The sequence below is a fragment of the Trichomycterus rosablanca genome, chromosome 19 (assembly GCF_030014385.1).
Source record: "Trichomycterus rosablanca isolate fTriRos1 chromosome 19, fTriRos1.hap1, whole genome shotgun sequence".
NCBI classification, from domain to species: Eukaryota; Metazoa; Chordata; class Actinopteri; order Siluriformes; family Trichomycteridae; genus Trichomycterus; species Trichomycterus rosablanca.
In genome coordinates, this window is record NC_086006.1 from 6,643,041 (window position 1) to 6,667,332 (window position 24,292).

General features: G+C 40.6%; 1 protein-coding gene across 3 annotated transcripts in view; it reads right to left on the bottom strand.

Annotated features, from left to right (window-relative positions):
• agrn (agrin) overlaps positions 1-24,292 on the bottom strand; it is a 302,297-nt gene that overhangs the window by 94,968 nt on the left and 183,037 nt on the right. For all 3 annotated transcript variants that reach the window (XM_063015798.1, XM_063015797.1, XM_063015799.1), the window contains 3 exons: positions 23,121-23,345; positions 13,079-13,303; positions 10,758-10,964 (listed from right to left, as the gene is read on the bottom strand). In XM_063015798.1, the coding sequence (XP_062871868.1) occupies positions 10,758-10,964; positions 13,079-13,303; positions 23,121-23,345 (657 nt within the window). The remainder of the gene's footprint in view (positions 1-10,757; positions 10,965-13,078; positions 13,304-23,120; positions 23,346-24,292) is intronic.

Genomic DNA, 24,292 nt, shown 5'->3' on the forward strand with positions numbered 1-24,292 from the left:
TTTATGCCTATTATTATTATTATTATTATTAAGGCTCTATCTAATTCACGGCCATGTCACAGACTGTGAAATTGGCCATACAATAAGCAAGTTGCTGTGAAATTCAAAATGTAAGATTTGTGTTTAGCGATTTAACATATTTCATTCGGGTACCATTCAAGTGTCTTACATTTACAGATAAATTTGCACTATGAGGCGGTCCTAGCAATCCTACGGCAATTCAGTCAGCAATCACACCTGTTGTGGCTAAAACATCAATTCCAAAAAATTAAAAGATGTTTTTTTTTGTATATATATACAGTGTATCACAAAAGTGAGTACACCCCTCACATTTCTGCAAATATTTCATTATATCTTTTTATGGGACAACACTATAGACATGAAACTTGGATATAACTTAGAGTAGTCAGTGTACAGCTTGTATAGCAGTGTAGATTTACTGTCTTCTGAAAATAACTCAACACACAGCCATTAATGTCTAAATGGCTGGCAACATAAGTGAGTACACCCCACAGTGAACATGTCCAAATTGTGCCCAAATGTGTCGTTGTCCCTCCCTGGTGTCATGTGTCAAGGTCCCAGGTGTAAATGGGGAGCAGGGCTGTTAAATTTGGTGTTTTGGGTACAATTCTCTCATACTGGCCACTGGATATTCAACATGGCACCTCATGGCAAAGAACTCTCTGAGGATGTGAGAAATAGAATTGTTGCTCTCCACAAAGATGGCGTGGGCTATAAGAAGATTGCTAACACCCTGAAACTGAGCTACAGCATGGTGGCCAAGGTCATACAGCGGTTTTCCAGGACAGGTTCCACTCGGAACAGGCTTCGCCAGGGTCGACCAAAGAAGTTGAGTCCACGTGTTCGGCGTCATATCCAGAGGTTGGCTTTAAAAAATAGACACATGAGTGCTGCCAGCATTGCTGCAGAAGTTGAAGACGTGGGAGGTCAGCCTGTCAGTGCTCAGACCATACGCCGCACACTGCATCAACTCGGTCTGCATGGTCGTCATCCCAGAAGGAAGCTGACGCACAAGAAAGCCCGCAAACAGTTTGCTGAAGACAAGCAGTCCAAGAACATGGATTACTGGAACGCCCTGTGGTCTGACGAGACCAAGATAAACTTGTTTGGCTCAGATGGTGTCCAGCATGTGTGGCGGCGCCCTGGTGAGAAGTACCAAGACAACTGTATCTTCCCTACAGTCAAGCATGGTGGTGGTAGCATCATGGTCTTGGGCTGCATGAGTGTTGCTGGCACTGGGGAGCTGCAGTTCATTGAGGGAAACATGAATTCCAACATGTACTGTGACATTCTGAAACAGAGCATGATCCCCTCCCTTCGAAAACTGGGCCTCATGGCAGTTTTCCAACAGGATAACGACCCCAAACACAACCTCCAAGATGACAACTGCCTTGCTGAGGAAGCTGAAGGTAAAGGTGATGGACTAAACCCAATTGAGCACCTGTGGCGCATCCTCAAGTGGAAGGTGGAGGAGTTCAAGGTGTCTAACATCCACCAGCTCCGTGATGTCATCATGGAGGAGTGGAAGAGGATTCCAGTAGCAACCTGTGCAGCTCTGGTGAATTCCATGCCCAGGAGGGTTAAGGCAGTGCTGGATAATAATGGTGGTCACACAAAATATTGACACTTTGGGCACAATTTGGACATGTTCACTGTGGGGTGTATTCACTTATGTTGCCAGCCATTTAGACATTAATGGCTGTGTGTTGAGTTATTTTCAGAAGACAGTAAATCTACACTGCTATACAAGTTGTACACTGACTACTCTAAGTTATATCCAAGTTTCATGTCTATAGTGTTGTCCCATGAAAAGATATAATGAAATATTTGCAGAAATGTGAGGGGTGTACTCACTTTTGTGATACACTGTATATATATATATATATATATATATATATATATATATACAGTACATATATATATATATATATATATATATATATATATATACTGTATATATATATATATATATATATATATATATATACAAAAAAAACATCTTTTAATTTTTTGGAATTGATGTATATATTGATACAATATATACTGTATATACAGTGTATCACAAAAGTGAGTACACCCCTCACATTTCTGCAGATATTTAAGTATATCTTTTCATGGGACAACACTGACAAAATGACACTTTGACACAATGAAAAGTAGTCTGTGTGCAGCTTATATAACAGTGTAAATTTATTCTTCCCTCAAAATAACTCAATATACAGCCATTAATGTCTAAACCACCGGCAACAAAAGTGAGTACACCCCTAAGAGACTACACCCCTAAATGTCAAAATTGAGCACTGCTTGTCATTTTCCCTCCAAAATGTCATGTGACTCGTTAGTGTTACTAGGTCTCAGGTGTGCATAGGGAGCAGGTGTGTTCAATTTAGTAGTACAGCTCTCACACTCTCTCATAGTGGTCACTGAAAGTTCCAACATGGCACCTCATGGCAAAGAACTCTCTGAGGATCTTAAAAGACGAATTGTTGCGCTACATGAAGATGGCCAAGGCTACAAGAAGATTGCCAACACCCTGAAACTGAGCTGCAGCACAGTGGCCAAGATCATCCAGCGTTTTAAAAGAGCAGGGTCCACTCAGAACAGACCTCGCGTTGGTCGTCCAAAGAAGCTGAGTACACGTGCTCAGCGTCACATCCAACTGCTGTCTTTAAAAGATAGGCGCAGGAGTGCTGTCAGCATTGCTGCAGAGATTGAAAAGGTGGGGGGTCAGCCTGTCAGTGCTCAGACCATACGCCGCACACTACATCAAATTGGTCTGCATGGCTGTCACCCCAGAAGGAAGCCTCTTCTGAAGTCTCTACACAAGAAAGCCCACAAACAGTTTGCTGAAGACATGTCAACAAAGGACATGGATTACTGGAACCATGTCCTATGGTCTGATGAGACCAAGATGAATTTGTTTGGTTCAGATGGTCTCAAGCATGTGTGGCGGCAATCAGGTGAGGAGTACAAAGATAAGTGTGTCATGCCTACAGTCAAGCATGGTGGTGGGAATGCCATGGTCTGGGGCTGCATGAGTGCAGCAGGTGTTGGGGAGTTATATTTCATTGAGGGACACATGAACTCCAATATGTACTGTGAAATACTGAAGCAGAACATGATCCCCTCCCTCCGGAAACTGGGTCGCAGGGCAGTGTTCCAGCATGATAATGACCCCAAACACACCTCTAAGACGACCACTGCTTTATTGAAGAGGCTGAGGGTAAAGGTGATGGACTGGCCAAGCATGTCTCCAGACCTAAACCCAATAGAACATATTTGGGGCATCCTCAAGCGGAAGGTGGAGGAGCGCAAAGTCTAGAATATCTGCCAGCTCCGTGATGTTGTCATGGAGGAGTGGAAAAGCATTCCAGTGGCAACCTGTGAAGCTCTGGTAAACTCCATGCCCAGGAGAGTTAAGGCAGTTCTGGGAAATAATGGTGGCCACACAAAATATTGACACTTCAGGAACTTTCACTAAGGGGTGTACTCACTTTTGTTGCCGGTGGTTTAGACATTAATGGCTGTATATTGAGTTATTTTGAGGGAAGAATAAATTTACACTGTTATATAAGCTGCACACAGACTACTTTTCATTGTGTCAAAGTGTCATTTTGTCAGTGTTGTCCCATGAAAAGATATACTTAAATATCTGCAGAAATGTGAGGGGTGTACTCACTTTTGTGATACACTGTATATATATATATATATATATATATATTTTTTTTTTTTTTTATATATATTTCATATAGTTATTTAGTATATATATATATATATATATATATATATATATATATATATATATTTAGTATATAGTATAAATTATTCACATATATTCAACACATATAAAGCCACAAACTAGTATTTATTGTACAGCGAGTGGTAGATTCCTATGAAGAGCTTGGCACTAAGGAACATGCTATACTTTCTGTATTTCTTCGCTGATTAAACCAAAAGTCCGACCAGACATTACAAATCACTGTTGCAACTACAGACAAGTGACACCCTTTCTGGCCATTTCCCTATTCTGTAATTGTAAATTGGTCAGTTTTTGTCATAAAAGTTGTCACTTAACAATGTGGTTCATTCAGAGTGACCTCTCTGTGATCCTATCAGCTATAACATCAGCCACTCTTCTGAGGATTCTATAAAGACTTTGAAGTTTGTCTGTGGGAATGTATGCCCATCCAGTCAAAAAGGCCTAAAATGATGTTCTGGTTAATTCCAAAGCTGATCAGTTCAGGGGCTGAACTTTTTTAACATGTCTTTATAGACCTTGCTTTGTGCACAGGGTCACAGTCATGCTGGAACAGGAAGGGCCTTCCTTAAACTGTTGGTACAAAATTGGATTCCCTTTCTATAATTAATTAATAAAAAAAAGAGCCCTTGCGCAGTCATGCGCAGTCATGTGGGAACAGGAAAAGGCGGTCTACAATTTGTCGCCCCAAATAGCAATTGGAGGCATAACATGCATTGAAATAACTGTTATGTTAGCATCGGATGTGCCTAAAACACCTGCGTTCAATCATTACAATGGACGTCCACATACTTTTGGCCATATAGTGCGTTTAAGCAAACACATCACAATCACACCCCAAACGTTTAACATTTACATTTCGGCATTTAGCAGACACTTTTATCTAAAGCGACTTACAGTATACAGTCTAAGCAATTGAGGGTTAAGGGCCCAACAGTGGCAACCTGGGGGCTTGAACCAGCAACCTTCTGATTACTAGTCCAGTATCTTATCCGCTACACTACCACTTGTCACATATCCTGCTGGAGCACACTGTTACTCTTTATAAATCATTATGCTGAACAGAATGAGAGAACAGATACAGGATATGGATGACGGAAGAACCAGAGAGTAGTGGCAGGTATGCAGGGTCGTTACTGTCACTGGACTGAGACATGCACCCTGATACCATGTTGTAAGTATTTGGGTCAGCAGCCTTCACACAGAGTCTTTCTTTTGAGTGTCTCATCTGACGAGAGAGAGAACGCCTAGCTGGGTTTCATGCTGTATAATTAGCTTTGCTAGCTGCACACCCACCTAACTGCGGTCCAGTCTATTATAGCAGCGGTGTGTGGGACAAACTCTCACTCTCGGATGAGCTCATATTTTTTAGTGTGAATGTTCCCGGAAAGGCGCTTGTGTTAACCGAGTCCCAATAAGTGTCAGGAAAACCTACTGGCATGACTCCAACATGAATAAGTCGGCGCATGCCTTGATAGATCCAATCCCACTTTCGGACCCGGTCTGGACCTTTAATAATGGATCATAAAGGACGTTACAATTAAGCCAGAAATATAAGACAGACATGGTTTGACTAGTACACACATTTTACTGGCCTGCACAGAACCCTGACCTTAAACCTACTGAACACTTTTGGGATGAATTGGAACAACGATTTTGAGCCAGGCATCTCCTCCAACATCAGTGCCTGATCTCACACATTCTCTTTTGAGAGTAAAGATAACATAGAGTGACCTGTATGTGACCTATTTAGCTATAACAACAGCCACTCTTCTGAGACTTGTGCCAATATCTCCCCCCTGTGTTGTTACTTCTGCCAGTAAGTATGTATTAAATAAGTTACAAACCAGGTCTATGATCTACCTCACATTGGTTTTTCTTCACCAGCCCACAACCTCCCAACAACTCCTACTGCCAACATTCCTCTTACAGGAACGTTTTAGACACCGATACAAAAGACTAGTTTTACTGTACCCAACCTGGGTACAGCTAGATTTGTGTTCAGATCACTACCATCCTGTACCACCCTAATAAGTGAAAAAAAAACACTATTACACTGCTGCCTGGGTGTTAGGGGCAGATTGAGGTTGGCTATAGTTGGACGTGTAATGTCAAGAGTATGTTGGAAAAGACAGGGACATAAAAGCGAGAGAGGAAAATGGGAGATAATGCAATGTCAGAATCGCAGAGGACGAGTACACAGTCTCTCTGTGTTCCTCTGTAATATGAGGTCAGGGCAGACCTCTGTCATCAATGAAAGAAACGGACATACCGAGCCAGAACAGCTGTGTTGTGCCAGATGCTTTTAAACAATCAGTCATGTGAATAAAAATATTCTCGCTATGGGACACACCGAGCACGTCTGTCTCTTAAACTGGGTGCACAATGAATTATTTTAAAAACCCAGAATATAGAAGAACTGCACCACCCACAGTACCCACCCACTGTATGGCCATTTTAGACACTGTAGATTTTACTTAATGTTCAGAAAACCCACAATAAACATATTAAGAAAACAACATATCTGCAAAATTAGTTTTAAAATGTAACTGTGGTGCTCAGGGAGTGCAGCCATAAAACACACTAGCACACCAGAGCTGACTCACGAGCTCGAATCTCAGCTCTGCTACCAGCAGGCCGGGTACCTATACAGACAATGATTGGCTCGTCCAAAGCTGGAATTGCCAGAGGGGATTTCTCTTACTGGTGCAGTTACGACCTCTACCGGCTGATTAATAGAGCCTGCACAGAGACGGAGGATAATGGAGATCAGTGCATGACTCTCCATGTACGATACAGATCTTCATTTAAACCCACGTATGAACCCAACTGCACATGTGTCAGAGTTAGTCACCGCCCTCTCCAGTCAAGACTGAACGGCAGTAAAGAAAGCAAAATGCAGGTATTGAGTAGTTGTATATGACTAAATTCAGAGAAAAGTACGCTTACAAGCGTACATAAATGTTTGACATTATCTGTATAGGTGCAATTTTCTAAATACAGCCCACAGTAAATGGGAAACTGTTCAGGATATAGCATGTATTTAATAACACATTAGAAATGCAAAATAAAGAATTGTACATTAAACTTTATGACTGGCCAAATTTGAAATGCAACACTAACCATAACACTAAAACATTAAAAACAGTAAAATTAAGAAGAGATTTTGAATACATGACTGAAAATACAATTATTAAAACCAATATACAATCATACTGGTACTGTAAGCGTCACGTCCCTGCATTTTCTTATGATACAAACTTAGTCACTAGTCTTTTAAGACCTGTCAGCCTGCACTCTGACTCGCAAGTGTCTGTACTGGTTCTCTCAGGATGACAGCAAGAGAGAGACGATGTCAAGGTATGAAATCAACACTGACATGCTTTTAACTGAGTGCAGACACTCTGACTATCACCCTACACACACACACACACACAAACTGAGAGTATGTGATACACACTCACACACACATACACACAGTGTTTGTGTAACACACAAATACTGCCCAGGCATGTGCTATTGATCAGCATGTTCTGATGGGTCCATTGAGATGCTCCCCACTGCGGGGAAAAAGACTTTTGGACCTGGCTATTCACTAAAGTACACACACACACACACACACACACACACACATTCCTGTAATATTCACATTGTGTGGACACTAGTCCAAGTTCATTTTTTTCACGTCTAATGGGGACCCAAAACCCCAATTTTTGCTTGGACAGTATTACATTTTGTTTTCCACAGCCCTGCACTGGTACTTTTATACTGACAAAAAAATTGGTTTAAAAACAGGTGGGTCTTGGAAACCTGGGCTCGATCCTCGATTGGTCACTACCTATAAGGAGTTTTACATGTTTTCCCAGTGTCTACGTGGCTTGCCTACAGACACTCTTGTTTCCTTCTATGTTACAAGAAGATGCTAGGTCCTAGAGGGGTACTAGATCCTAGGTGCCCCTATGATAAGTAGTGAATGTATAAGTGTGTGATGGCCAACAATGCAATAGTACACTGTCCATCGTGTACTCCCGTCTTAAGGCTAGTGTTCAGATGGACACACTGCAACACTGAATAGGATAAAGTATTTAGTAAAAATGATTACATTAATTAATTAAATGAACAAATGTAATAAATAAAACATATATATATATATTATTATTATTATTATTATTATTATTATTTTTTTTTTTTTATGTATTTTTTTCTATTTCATTTGTCTTATATTTTTTGGAAAGGTTTCCTGGCTACAAACAATTTCTATTTAAATTGTAGTTACTTCTTCATTTAATTTAATTTTTTTGCATTTTTTTAATGTAATTTGTTGTTTTATGATTATTTTTGTAACTAGCTACTGGCAAAACTGTGAGAACAATGAACCATTTATGTTGTCAAAAATAATGAAATAAAGAAAAATCCATATGCGCTGTGCCATTTTACATAATAATACATGCAGCGTTCCAAGAAGAAGGAAAAAAAAAGGTTAATGAGTTGTACTGGGTAAAACTGAGTAGAAAAAAAAAGAATGAGGTGCAATTGGCAGTTGCTTCTCAGTGTTTGTGTTTGTTTCAGTTTGACTGTTTTATAGATATTTGATTACACTTGGAATAAAAAGGAACTGGATAGTTTTTTACCCGGCTCTGGGGTCATACTGCACAGCCACTGGGATGTTAGGCATTTTATATTGCTATGTGCCCTCTGAATGATTAGACTATCATTAAAATTTACCCGATGCTCTACTTATTCAGCCAGGAATTCCACCATGTTTTTATTCACAAGCAGTAAAGATGGTGGTAGATTAAGAGGCCTTTGACTGTGTGACTAAAACGTGACTAGCGGGAAAACCTGGCTTTGTTTTCCAGATAATCCATTTGCTTTGATCACGTTGCTTTAGCAAGTCTGTTTTTGTTTGCTTCAGATGTTTTTTTTTTACCTGATTTATAATAGAACAATTAAATATTGATCCGAGAACCTTAAGTAGGTTGTTGGCCTGCTGTATTGATGGCAAGCGCACCTGAACAAAGGCAAAGTGTGTCAATATTTTTCAAATAACAGCTAAGAATGTTGTACACTAATCATTACTGAACAACATTAAAACACAGCAGAAACAGTCAGGGAGCGATGTGCAAAAAGGTAAGTGATGCCACAAAAAGAACAATAATAATAATAATTATTATTATTATTTAGTGCAAATAACAGTGGCCATTATGATGACGATTTATTATTATTATTATTATTATTATTATTTAGTGCCAACAACAGTGCCTATTATTATTATTATTATTATTATTATTGCTATTATTATTATTTAGTGCCAACAACGGTGCCTATTATTATTATTATTATTATTATTATTATTATTATTATTAATATAATAATTATTATTGTTATTATTATTTAGTGCCAACAACGATGCCTAGAATAATAATAATAATAATCATCATCATAATAATTGTTATTATTAATATTATTATTTATATAATAATTATTGTTATTATTATTTAGTGCCAATAACAGTATCTATTATTATTATTATTGTTATTATTAAGGTTATTACTATTATTTAGTGCCAACAACTGTTTATTATTTATTATTATTATTATTGCCTATTTTACATCTAAATATTTTACATTTATAGTGCTGGCATAATAAACTGTGGAAAAATAAAAGACTGCAGTTATATAAGTGTTGGGGCGGCAAGGTGGCACAGTGGGTAGCACTGTCGCCTCACAGCAACAATTGCATGGCTGGGTGACCAGGGTCCTTGAAGTCCTTGGGTGACCAGGGTCCTCCCCAAATGGAGTTACTAAAAACTGCCTTCAATGTGAGTGTGTGTGTGTGTGTGTGAATGTGTGCATATGTGATGGACTGGCGACCTGTTTGGGGTGCTTTCTGCCTTGCACAATAATTCAGACCCAACTGACCCTGATCAGGAAGATAAACGGTGATAAAACAGACACTGATTGAGTGAATGACCATATATGTGGGCAGGTGGAAGAACCTGTAGTGTTTATGTTGTTAGGCTCAGCATAATGTGGGAATGTATCAGTAAAACATTTAATGTCAATACACCAGACCGGACATAAATGTACAGTGTAGAATGGTTATCAGTGTACAGGACACAAGACAAATGAAATCATTACTGTATGGGGAGGTATGGGTGTGGAACATAAACTGCGAGAGTTGAAAAGTGCAAATAAAAACAGCGCTGCACATGCATCTACTCCACCTACGCTTCGGACGGGAATCGATTAGACATTTTTTACTGTACTGGAATACTTGACTACAGATTACTTGAAACGTCCATACGTATTAGGCTATGCTGAGTAGTCAGGCAATGTCTAGGGTAACGGGGACTGCAGGAGCAACAGGGACTGCATGCTTTTGCCATGCAGGGTTCAGAGCTACAGTGAGGGGTCAGAGGGCCAAGACTTACAGACAGGAGGAATCCGCACAAGCACAGCACACACAAAATAGAAAAGTTGCCTGTGACATTTTTCTTCCCTCTCAGTGCTCTATAGCATGGACAGAGACTAGGGGTGAGGGGTCTAGTGGGAAAACTACCATGATTTACACCACCCGACTTGCCCTTCACGGGCCATGTGACGGAGACCTACAGGTCAGAGTCCACAACGAGTGAAGAGTCCCACGGCAGCCCTGAGCAGACATCACGCAGACAAAGACAGACAGAGAGACACACTGGAACAGAAAGAAGACACTTTAAAGACAGCCCACATGGACTTCAGAAGCAACGGACCCAGGAAAATAATAGGGGTGGTGAGGGGTGGTATGAAAGACTGGCACTGACATGGCATGACACCCATGAAGGAGACATCATGTCTGAGTTTCATGTCCCAGATGAGAACAATAAAGGAGAATGAGCACCTTTATACACGGGCAGACATTAACACAGCAAATAGCAAGACACGACAAAGGAAATATTACGTAACATGGTAATACATGCCCATATTTGGTGACTCACCACAAGGTCCTTGCTGCTTGATGGGGATGTGGGTCTGGGCGATGCATTCGGCGCGCCTTCTCTCACAGTCGTTAGGGTACGTATGGCCATCTTTTCCGCACAAGGGTGTGTAGGTGCCGTCACATCGGATCGGTTCACAGGAGCAGCGACGTCGTTCTTGGTCCAGTAAACACACAGCGCTGAACTTACACTCTTCCTGGCACTCCTCTGTAAAACAGAACCCACCAGCATTACCACAACAATAAACATTATTTTTATTATTATTATTATTATTACTACTACTACAACTACTATTATTATTATATATTGTTATTATTATTATTATTATTTTAATTATTATTATTATTGTTGTTATTATATATTATTATTATTATAATTTTTATAATTTTTTATTATTATAACTAGTATTTTTAAATAAGTACCAACAACATTGGCCATTATTATTATTATTGTTGTTGTTTTAATAATAATAATTATTATGATTATTATCATTACCAACAACATTGCCCTTTATTATTATTATTAATTATCAACAACAAGGACTTGACAAGCTCCTCCAGTGTAATTCTGGACTGACCTCACCTTTCTCAGAATCATTCTTACCCCACCAGGTGAGATCTTGCATGGAGCTCCAGAGCGAGGGTGATTGACTGTGATCTTGTATTTCTTCCATTTTCGAATTATCGCACCAACAGTGGTCTCTTTCTCACCAAGCTTCTTGCTGATGGTCTTGTAGCCCATTCCAGCCTTGTGCAGGTCTACAATCTTGTCCCTGACGTCCTTTGATAGCTCTTTGGTCTTGCCCATGGTGGTCGAGAGATTTGAACGGAAGAAACTGATTCTGTGACAGGAGTCTTTTATACAGGGACAGGACTAATTTGTGTGCCTTTTGTGCACATAACCGGTCTGTGGGGGTCAGAATTCTTGCTGGTTGGTAGGGGATCAAATACTTATTTCCCTTAATTAAATACAAATTAATTTATAACTTTTATTTAATGTTTTTTTTCTGGATTTTTTGTTTCTGTCTCCCTCTGTTAAAATAAACCTTCCATAAAAATTATAGACTGTTCAAGTCTTTGTAAGGGGGTAAACTTACAAAATCAGCAGGGGATCAAATACTTATTTCCCCCACTGTATATATCTTTGCTGCACAACAGCGTGTAGGTGCCATCACACAGGATCGGTTTGCAGGAGCAGCGAGGTCCAATAAACACACAGTGCTGAACTTACACACCTCCTGGCACTCCACCAACATTACCAAAAGTGCAGAAAATGCCAACTAATCAACACCAACTCTCAAACTCTCTCTCTCAATCAGACAGCCAATATCGACTCAGTCAGAGTTTTGAATTAATTGCCACACTTGATTATTTCATCAAATTATCTTATTCCATTCCAATTGATTTGGTTTTATTTTCCCGACAATCTGTCACAGTCAAGCGGCGGCGTGTTATAACAGCGGCGGCCCCTGATCGACTGAGAAAAATGAGAGGACTTATCATGTTATCATACAAGCCTGTGCATGATTTATGTTTGATTACATTACCCAGTCTGGCTTTGAGGATGTGACACGATGTACATACTGATGAGAACCAACCTGTCGCAAGTGTCACAAGCGAGTCCTGTGTGGGAAACAAAACAAGGACCAAGGACATGATCTAGCCTCAATCCTTTTTAAACACCTTGGGGATGAACTGGAAGGTCGGGCAACCTTATGAATGCTCTTTTAACTAAATGGGTCCAGAATCTGTTTGTTGAATTTAAGTTGAAAATGTTTTCTCTCTTGACATCTCTGTGGATGTAATAATGGATTAGATTTTTTGTTGTTCTATTTATAAGATGATTTGAATTTAAAAAGTTGGCTTAGAGCAGAACAGAATGTGCAAATACTCCCACAAATATTTATATAACCAAAGCCCAACACACACAGACAAGCTATTTTACTCTCGCCAGTTGGACACCAGTATCCCGGCACAACACCCCATTCTCACAGAACTGGGACAAACTCCTACCACAAATAATAATCCACTGTACACAAAAACAGGCACGCTTGTTTTGTGTGTGTGGCCGCGGGGCGTCACACGCGGAGAGATCTTTTCATCACCGTCGAAGATCTAGTCCCGCCACAATACACCTGCCAGCTCCCGACAGGCAAATTGGATTTGTGGAGATTGGTATCGTGCCGGCATGACAGTGCCGCTAACCCAACTTAATTTGTCCAAAGCCGCCCCCCTCGCCGCTGCCGTGACAAAGTAAATCAACCGTCGCTGCGGGCACCTAGATCAAAAGTGAGAACGAGCTTTTTTTTTTGAGAAACCCACCTTGATTTTTGCATGGCCTCGAATGCACCTGTTTCAGCACGCGGTCCTTCTGCAGGGCTGTACGTTGCATCTGGCACTCGCTGCTGTAGCTTCTTCCATCACTGGCACAAAAAGGCTCGTTGCCTGGTGGGCATGAGGAGGCTGGGGCTGATTTCTCCACTTTTTTGGTCAGGAGATTTACCACACACATCATACTGAGGCTGTTCTGGTGTTCACGGCATGGATCTGAAAAAGAATATGGTGGTCAAATACAGCTTGTTTCTGACTGGTAAATAAACGTTTGTACTGTATATTGAGCTGTACATGGTCATACACCAGCAGTCTGCCACGTAAGAAAGAAGCCCCTGCTTAAATTGGCACCTTTGTTTGGCACCTTAAAGCTCTACCAAATGTCACATGGACATACATTATTAATTCCCATTTGTTAATCGCATGGAACACCCATGACCCCAACAACCAGACCATATTTGGTTGGTGTATTGACACTAACATTGTGATAACATGGTAGTGTGTGTTGTTCATGAGTGGCATGAGTGTTTTTGGTGCAGAAGTGTTGTTGGCATTTTCAAAATTGGGTTAAAACTCTAGCTTTCTCTAGTTTTGTTCACAGAATGCTGTTGAGCTTTTCCTCCCAGCACTGACACTGAAGTACTTAAAAGTCCTAACAACACTGCTGCACCTACTACACTAATACCAGTACAATGCAATTTGCATTACTGTTAGTGTTAGTAAGTAAATTCACCAACCAAATAACAGGCAGTCAGTGAGTGCCCAACAGGGGTTCATTTCGATTGAAAAATGTGATGCCGAGCAACAAATGAGCTTCAGTCAGTAACTGAATTCCCACAAAGTTTATCTGTATAGTAGATGTAGCTTAAAATAATTATTAGGTGTTCCTAATAAAGTGCTCTGTGAGTGTATATGTATGATTAATGCAGCTGGTAATGTGGGGACCGCAGAGCTACATGGGTCATGAGTCCAACTTTATGTACTTTGGACCCAGGCAACCCAAACAACGCATCTTACTCTTTCTGCTCTGTACTGTACAATCTGGTCCCACTGTGGTTTACAACATGTAACGTAAAGCCTTCACAAGGGGGTGTTAATATAAAAATTCGTTTATTTAATTACTTCTCTGTGACCCTGCTCTAATGTACTAGGTGTGATCAAATGTTTGGGTGTGTGATGGTTCTGGAACTGCTGTGACCCTGACCTGAATGAAGCGACCCCAAAGAAGCTAACACTATGAAAACTAATCTATTGCTTCCAGGTTAGGTCACTGCAGGAACGTTCTATCCTAAAATTGTCAAATTTACAGTCTGTAAAGCATCATTTATTCAGAAGAACACATGGCTGACAGCTGATATAAAGGAATTGATGTACGAAATGGGTAACCGCAGGGCTGAGACGAGCCCTGGCATCGTCACACATAACAATCATGAAAATGCCACGTAACGTATGGAAATAAACGTGACATTCTCGCCTGCCTCCGCTTTCCTGATTTATAGGAAGACAAAGAACTTTTCAGGCGCTGTCGCAAACAAGAACAGGAACAATGCAAAGCTGCGAGTCATCCGCGACAGCTAAGAGAGGACGCGATGGGTGGAATCGGGATTAAACAAAATCTAAAAAAGAACAAAGAGAATCGAAAAGAACGTAACAATCAGGACGGAGAAAGAGAAAATAATTGCTGAAGATAACAAGACAAAGAAGTAGGCAGGTTCCAAAGATTTGGATTAAAGAATGACAAGCCAGAGCATAAAAGAGCTCAGAGTTTGGCTCGGAAAGAGAGAGGGAGGAAGCTAGAGGACGAGTAGAGCCGCTGTCAGGTCAGCGAAGTGGTCCATCCATGAGGAAAACATTTACTCTGACCATCAGCTTCTCATAATGTGAACATTGACTTCAATCACACTAAATATCTCGAGCGAGCCGTAATCGCTCCAAAAACCATTACCTCCCATTAATGTAACGGTCAGGCCGGCGATCCAGCCATCCAGCTACCCGGGGAACGGGCTCCTGCTCCAGCTGCTTCATTAGTGCAGCTGTAGCGTAAAGAGACCAGCTTAGCCCAGTCAAACATGTGGGTGTTGATTGCGCATGAAATTGTTTAAAAGACATGAATAGGTCAGCTTTGCCAAAAGTTAAAAAGACATCAGGATCACTCAGCCATTCATCGCCCACATACACCCAGGGCTAATTATGAGACGCCAATCCACCAACTGGTATAATTAAACAGGTGAGAGTGAAAGCGTCTACACAAGCTCCTGTGACTCATTATTGTGCAGGTTAATTGTGGCTATAAAGGGACAATCAGCAATAATAATATTTTCAACTGGATTGAAATGAATTATTTCTCACACTATTACTCCGCCACCACAACCCTGAACTGCTGTCTCAGGGAAGATTAGATCACTGGATTCACAGGGTTTGTGCTAAACCCTGGGATTCATTAGACCAGGCAACGTTCTTCCAATCTTCCAATCTAACTGTCCAGTTTTGGTTAGTCTGAGCTCTTAGCTCTTAGAGTTGTATTCTGGTCGGATGGGGCAGAAGGTGATTTAATCTTTTGGATGTAGCACATCTACCTTAATGTTTTTTATGGATGGATGGATAAGATGGATGGATGGATGGATGACTGGATAAGATAAATGGATGGATGGATGGATGGATGGATGGACAAGAGATATGGATGGATGGATGGATGAATGGATGGTTATACATAGATGGATGGATGGATAGGATGGATAGATAAGATAGATGGATGGATGGATAAAATAGATGGATGGATAGAAATATAGTGACATTATTGAATAATCTACATGTTTGATGGATTTCAAAACAATGTCAGTGTAGATAGGAATAGATGGATAGATAGACAGACATAGATGGATGGATGGATAGATATACATAGATGGATGGATGGATAGACAGATATACATGGATGGATGGATGGATAGATAGATATACATAGATGGATGGGTGGATGGATGGATAGATATACATAGATGGATGTGTGGATGGATATACATAGAGGAATGGATGGATGGATGGATATACATAGATAGATGGGTGGATATACATAGATGGATGGATGGATATACATAGATGGATGGGTGGATGGATATACATTGAGGAATGGATGGATGGATGGATATACATAGATGGATGGATGGATGGATGGATATACATAGATAGATGGATGAATGGATATAGATAGATAGATAGATAGATAGATAGATAGATAGATAGATAGATAGATAGATAGATAGATAGATAGATAGATAGATAGATAGATAGATAGATATAGATGGATGGATGGATATATATACATAGATGGATGGGTGGATGGATATACATAGAGGAATGGATGGATGGATGGATATACATAGATGGATGGGTGGATGGATATACATTGAGGAATGGATGGATGGATGGATGGATATACATAGATGGATGGATGAATAATAATAATAATAATAATAATAAAATTTTATTTGAAAAGCGCCTTTCATGACACCCAAGGACACTGTACAATAAAAATATAGAAAAGCTAAGCAAAATAAATAAAATACACATTTACTAAGCAAAAATAAATAAAATACACATTTACAAACATAGGAAACACCAAACATGTGGCACAGTTCTGAGTCAGCTGGAAAAGATGTTTTGAGGGTTTTGAACACTGCTGCATATGAGATTTCCGTACTTCTGGTGGGAGGAGCCTAGCATCACCTTGGCAACCTCACGGCGTTGCAGTGACCAGAGTGAGGGAACGTTGCTGCTAGCATGCTGTTGGTAAACAAAAGTCCGAACTGAGGCTCGGTGGGAATATTTAGGCCTTTGCAAAATACCAAGGTCGCGGTGGAGCAGTAAAGATGTTGGAGGTTTATACCGTGAATGTCCCAGAGCATAGAGTTCACTGAAAGAGCACTCCATCGTCATGATGAGACCGCAGACGTTGTCTAGACCAGAAAAGTTGCAGAGACTCCAAGCCATCCAATTCCAGCAGCCAAAGGAGCAATTCAAAACAATCCACATTGACAGAGAAAGGAGTTATCCGCTAACTCTCACTGCTCTGGATACACCGCTCCACATCATAGAAGCATCAGCAACACAAGCACAGTAAAAAAGATCCCAAATCCAATGCATAAAATCCAGTACAATGTTTCATGCAATGTTTTCGTTCAAACAGTTTCACTGGGGGAGAAGCGGCATCCAAACACACCAGCGTAACTCTCACGACCCAAAAATGCACGAATGGCTAGTGACCACAGGAGTGTGCGAAAAGATGAAAATGAAAGAAAATTACGATAAAAATAAAATAAAATACAATAAAATAAAATAAAATGCGGCAACAGTAGCAGCAGCCAAATGCGCCAGCGTTCACCATCACCATGACACCATGATGAATGGATATACGTAGATGGATTAATGGATATACATAGATGGATGAATGGATATACATAGATGGATGGATGAATGGATATACATAGATGGATGGATGAATGGATATACATGGATAGAAATATAGTGACATTACTGAATAATGGATTCCAAAACAATGTCAGTGTAACACTAAAAATAAGGTCGATCTGCTTCAAACTACAACCATTATGACAAAAAGACAAGGTCTGGTTTTGGGAAAGCTATAAGGATGGCCAGCGGCAGCACTTTGACACACTGAAGATTATAATGGCTGAGGCTCCAAGTAAAAGTAGAAAAAGAAGACAAAAGCTAGCGTTATAAATCCTAGCCCGGTGGTTCTACTAGTGCTTTGTGCAGTCTTAAGAATTTTACACCCACAGCATGGCTGCTGAACCCTAAAAGGAAAGCGCTCAGCCATTTCATCCCTCAGGTACCACAGGCTGACATCAAAGCCTTTTAAAAAAGCATTTTTATTTGTTTGTTGGTTTGTTTGCTTTAAACTTGCAACCAAATCCGACCTTATTTCGGTTTTCCAGGGACTGTGCCAACACCGAGTGGGCAGATGCTTTCACATTTCAAATTAAACGCCAAATTTAAGAGCGTATAAGTTTGTGATAAAGCTAAAGCCGTTTTCCCAGTCAAAACCCTGCTAATACCTGCTAACCGCCTTTGCGTCTTTTATACCAGAAGCCTCCTCACTGTAATTGATTCAGCTGCACACTTAGACCAACAAAAATGTTCACAAAATAACGCTCACAAATCCTGCATACAATAAATGTGCAATTTCTGAATCACCCCAACTGGCAGACATTTCTCCACTTTAGGAGCTTCATTCATGCACAGCAGCCTCTATTACCCAGGCAATGTAAAGCTTGCTTGACTGTGGACAGTTCAGCCATATTTAAACAGCTTTTATTCAATAGCAGACCTCCTGTGATGAACATCCAGATTTTTCCTTCTTCCTTTTTTTTCATTGAAGTCAACAGTCTTTCTGTGTGACACTGGACCCATTGTGACAGATCAGTTGTAGCCTAGTGGTTAAGGTACTGGACTAGTAATCGAAAGGGTGCCAGGTTGCCACTGTTGGACCCTTAAGCAAGATCCTTAATCTTAAATTGCTTAGACAATATACTGTCACAGCACTGTAAGTCACTTTGAATAAAAAAAAGTGAATAAATGTGTACCAGCCAGGTGAAAGTAAGGTCAATAGTGGCAATAGGCATGGTGGTAAGTTATGGAAAACCCAGTAAATTAGCACCATCATCAAGGTATGATTGATGAAAGCCTTGGTCTGGTCAGTAGCTACATATGGATTTAAAGCCTGGAACCTAAAGAAAAAGGAAGAAACACATTCAGACTTTTGAGAACAAGTCCATCAAAGGATGAAGATGATGATCACTGAGCAAGTTTACAAGATGGCCAGAACAGAAAAGGAACTACTGAACTACATTAGATCCTACAAGTTATGTTATTTTGGTAATGTGAAGAGGCACCCACTTGAAAACACTAAAGGCAGTGGTATGACAACTTGTGGAAGGACTTGAAGAAGAATAAGCTGTATTGACATCACGGCATGGATCACATTATCAGGGCGAGTCTGCTACAAGCCACACAAGACAGAGGGCATTTAAGAAAGCTGACCCATCTGTGCAGCCAACCATCGCCAAGCACTGACAGTGTAGTGACATGACATGACATGACATGAGTCCTCTGTAAAAAGGAACCACATAGTTGCTGCTGAGTCTGGTACGTAACATGACTGGCATCTAAACAACAGCTCAGTGAAATGTATATATCAGCTACAGATATAAGATTAAGATATATAATAATAAAGATGCCTGCAAGATTGAGATATAAATATGATAATAAAGATGTCTGCTGGATGGACGTGTGGGATTTATTAATTCAGTGGAGCTGACACCAAGGGTTATTTTTTCCTCTGACAGTTAAAATGATAAACAATCACAGACATGAAACATGCATTTTAATGTAGTTTAAAGTCAAATGTTGACACGGTCATAAGGGGCCCAAAGACCCCCTCTAAAAGTGAAACCAGTAGAGAAAATGAACTTAATACAGTGTATTTATTATATATTATATCACCAGGATAACATATTAAGTACCAAATTTCATCTTTTATCAATATTTCCACTAATTTTGTTCAAAATCTGATAATCCATGCTATCCCAGTATGATTTAATAATATTCAAAAGAGCATCTTGTGATGTTACTGGATAGTTGGCCTTGTGTGCCTTCAACAGCCCCCATAAATGCCTAGGTCATGTGACTTCTGTCGGCACTTGATATTTGGTCTCCAAGTAGTTACAGCACATGCATTGAAAGTTTAAGAGTTGTAGCGAAACAGGAATTGTGGTCAATTTAAGACAAAATGTGGACTGGTACAACTGGTACAACAGGGGACTGTAGTGGCTGGTGGTGGTGCCATAATGTTATTATTATTTTTGTCCTTTATTTTCCTTCTAGACTAATTAAGTGTCTGTCTGTCTGTCTGTCTGTCCACAAAATGAAACAGAATTGTGGACCATTCTGCAGTAAGTATGGTGTTTATGGGATACAGAATATATTTCTGCAGTCCTATGCTCCCGTGTGGGATCTACCAAGTATTAGACTGGTGTACCAGTTTTCTAGCACTTCAGTGTATATTATGAGACTTCCAAAAATTTTCTTGTTTAAAAATATACACACAGCAACTTATTGATCGATTTGTTGGTTTTACAGTTTTAGTTTTTAGACTTTTTGACCTTTGGTGACTTTTCTGTTCATATATAAATACTGCGTGTTTTACAGCACATAATAAATAGCAAAAGCAAAAGAAACAGAAAGTCTCTTGCTATGAGATTCCACAGTAATGCCCAATTGTTTTGATATAGCATGTCCAATCAGTTAATGGTAAGGTGTGCCCATAATTCTGGCCACTGCGGTGTCAGAATCATTGGTAACACTGTGGCATTGTGAGTCAGATTTAGGACCATCGGGTGCTCTTGGCTTGCTGGGCATTGTCTGTCCCTAAAAGCATGCGGGGGGGGGATTCTTCCTGACACTGCTAAGACATCTATTACACTCATTTATCTATCATGCTCGGCCTACAGAGGCCAGGACATTCATCAGGCCGGCATTTAAGGAGACGACTGCTCCCCCATTTCCTTTCTTTCTGTCCTACTGAGACGAGACATCGTCGACCACCTTGGGAGGGATTCCAGAAAATAGACGGAGGGCATGATTGGCATTTCTTTTAAACATGCAAAGAAATCTCTCAGGACTACTGCTACGCTTACTTTTCCAGTGTGGCAGAATGAAAGGGCTAAGCGTGGCACAAGTCGCACCGTTTGCTCTGGTAGCTGAATAAAGTTGCGCTCTACTGTTTGTTTAGGCAGCTGTGGTGGAACATCCTCCGATCAGGGCTGCAGGGGGACCAAAGCTATCCAGAAACACTGGACGACGATCTATAAGGGTGCAACATGCATATAGTAACAATTTCATTTAAAGCCAGGGGTAGCCTAGGAAGGTGAGATAAAAACAAACTACCTGGAGGAAACCTATGCAGACATGGTGAGAACATGCCAAATTTTTCACCATGTATGACCATGGCCATGTATGTATACACACATACATACACACCATCAAACCATCCTTAACATACACTTTGCCCCGGCTGAGATTTGCAATTTCCCTGTTGGTCACTTGATGTCATCCTGTGGTTGTTTAGTGACATTTGGGATGTCAGTCATCTTGGTCAGTTGAGAGGCCTTTTTCACTCACTGCTAATCAGTAGCTTTGTTGTCTGCAATGTCTCTTGCTTGACCTGTTCTTATAAACTTCTATTTTTTACAGCAGAAGGATCAAAGTAACTGGAAACTCACTATTTCTCAGCCAATAAAGGCAGACAATCATCATTATCTTTTGAGGTACTACCAGCACTACTTTTGCCACCCAGCTGGTACTTGTGGCAACATACTTCAAATTTCCTCATTAAATAAGATTCGGTTTAGCTGATAATTGAACCAGTGCCTGATTAAATATACAAAGCACTTTTTACTCGTTGGCATACCTTATATACTTTGTGCATTCTTGCCTTCTTTTTTGCCCTCTCTGTATAAGATTCTGTGGAATTAATAATGCCCATATACAGACTAAATTACCCAGAGGGCACTACATGACGCTCACCTGTTCCCGTCGTCTGTAATGCAGCCGATACACACGTCAACAACTCTTTTTCCCATGAAATGAGATAAAAATGTCCAAACATAAAATGTCTAATATTGCTTTGTACAAATGATGACTTGTGTAACAGTAAACCAGAAAGGCCAACCCAGCAGTTCAGGTTCTAATCTGAACAAAGTGCCTCCGCTTTGACCCGCTGCCACAGCCGTCTGCTCGGCCGAGTTATGTGAAATGAACACACGCTGAACCCTGGGAACGACCAAGGTAGGACACATTAAATCTAATAAATCCAATATCTGTGAGTGAAAGGAAATAAGTGTGCACAGACACATAGTCTGAGAGGCAAGAAAGATGTCAGTTAGATGTCATTAGATGTTTCAGAGCGGCTGAAAGCACTTTCACGAACGGAACAGTCTAAACTCATGACTCGAATCCCCTAACCTGACTTAACCCGGTCAGAATTTAATCAGAAAGTATACAAACGCAGAAAGTTGGAGAGGGAAAGTAGGATGGAGCTGTTGCTTAGAGTAGAAAGATTCGTCTGGAATCCACCATGTATTTTTAAAGACGTCTAGACTCTCTTTAATGATGCTTTCTTTAATATCTCAGCTCGCAGGTAACATTCTGAGCTCGAGTAGACATGATAACCTTGATGCGTTAATCATTTCAGCTCTAATGAAACCAATTATTTAATAAATTACATAAAACGCATTTCTAAATGCCTGCATTATATCAGTATCACATTAAAACACATACACTATATAATTAAAACTACACTATTGGTATTGGTATATTTATACTATTGGTATAAAAGTATTGGGATGCCCCTTCTAATTCTTGAATTAATGCATTCCAACCATAACAATTGCTAACAGGTGTAATAGAGGACACGGGTACCCTAGTGGGTAGAGCTTTGGGCTATCAATCGAAAGTTTGAGAGTTCGAATGACAGCTCTGCCATTCTGCCACTGTTGGGCCCTTGAGGCCCCCTGTAAGGCCCTTAATCCTCCCCGTGCTCTGACCCCAGTAGCTGTTTAAATATAAACAGCAACTGTTTAAGGAAGGCCCTGTTCCTGCTAAACAGCTTCAGAATAAACCAGAACATCAGCTGAGGCTTTCTTGACCAACATCAGTGCCCAGCTATACAAACGCTCTTTTGATTGAATGGGCACAAATTCCCACAGACATACTTTAAAGTCTTGTGAGATGCCTTCTCAAAAGTGGCTGTTGTTATAGCTCATGATCATTGGAAGGCCCAACAAGCTCATGATCAGGTTTCCAAATACTTTTGGCCATATAGTGTCTGTGGATCATGGACTTGTTGGACAGCCCTTTCTAAAGGCAGAAGCCAAAAGCATTCACAGCAGACCTCCATCCCACCCCAAGCTTCTGAGATATATATATATGGGCACAGATAAGGAATTGGCAGACTCACCGCAGGAGCCGACGTGCTGGAGCCGGATGTTTTTCTGGGTGGAGCAGGCCTTCATGTTGAGCTCACACTCGCTGGGGTAGTCCAGGCCGTCGCTGCCGCACACCACTTTTTTGGGCACGCGCTCGCAGCTCAGCGGACACATACATTTAGCGGAAAGGCCGTCGGACGACTGAATGCAGGTGCTGCCATAGCTACACGTCACCTCGTTGCATGGGTCCTTCACAGCTGAGGAAAGAAAACAATGTTGGTTAGAGTTAAGATTTTACCTCCATTCTAGGCAGTGCTAGCTTTGTGGTTAAGTCACTGATCAGAAAATTGTTGGGCCCTTGAGCAAGGCCCTTAAACCTCAATCGCTTGCACTGTATCTGTCACAATCTGTGAGCTGATTTGGAATAAAAAGCAATGCAAGAATAATCTCACCTGGATGCTGTGGGGACTTTTCAAGAACTGCTGTAATGACAAGCTGGGACAAATCATCTCAACCTCTGAGTCCCAGTGAGTCTAATGTCAAGTCATGGCGGTTTAAACTTAAGCAATTTTGCCTTGTACAATATATTTTTTTTTCATGATCAGTGTCATGGGCACTCAGTGGCACAAGGTAAACTATGCAAGCACACAAGGACAGACATCTACATAAAGACATAATTGGATGTGTCTGAGGCCCAGCAATGAATGGGTGTCCTGTCTGGGGTGTGTTTCTACATTGTGTCCAGTGATTTCAGGGAAACCGGACCCCAGATAAAGTGGTAAGAAACACAAAATTGTAAAAAAAAAAAAGGTCATCATAGACCCAAACTTAGATTGGACAACCAAAGAAAAGCATCTAAGCACATGATTTAATGCTCACTGTGGACAGTCTCACTTAGGTTCCAGCTTTCTTTAAACTCATTCCAGACCTGTGTTTGGTGGTCTTTGATGGTTATTATATAGAATTATCTCAATTTTTCCACTTACAACACATCTCTGCTGGTTGAGGAGAGCCTCAGACTATCACCTAGCAGCAGTGAATTTTTACATCTAGCCATTCCGAGTCTATAAAGAGAATCTTCACTGCTCATGCAATCGCCTCAACCAGACAGCAGGGGATAAACCCCATCCGGCCTTCCCTCCGATAGACACAGCTTATCGCGTCTGTTTGTGATTGTTGAGCGTCCAGTCAGGCCAGAAGCACC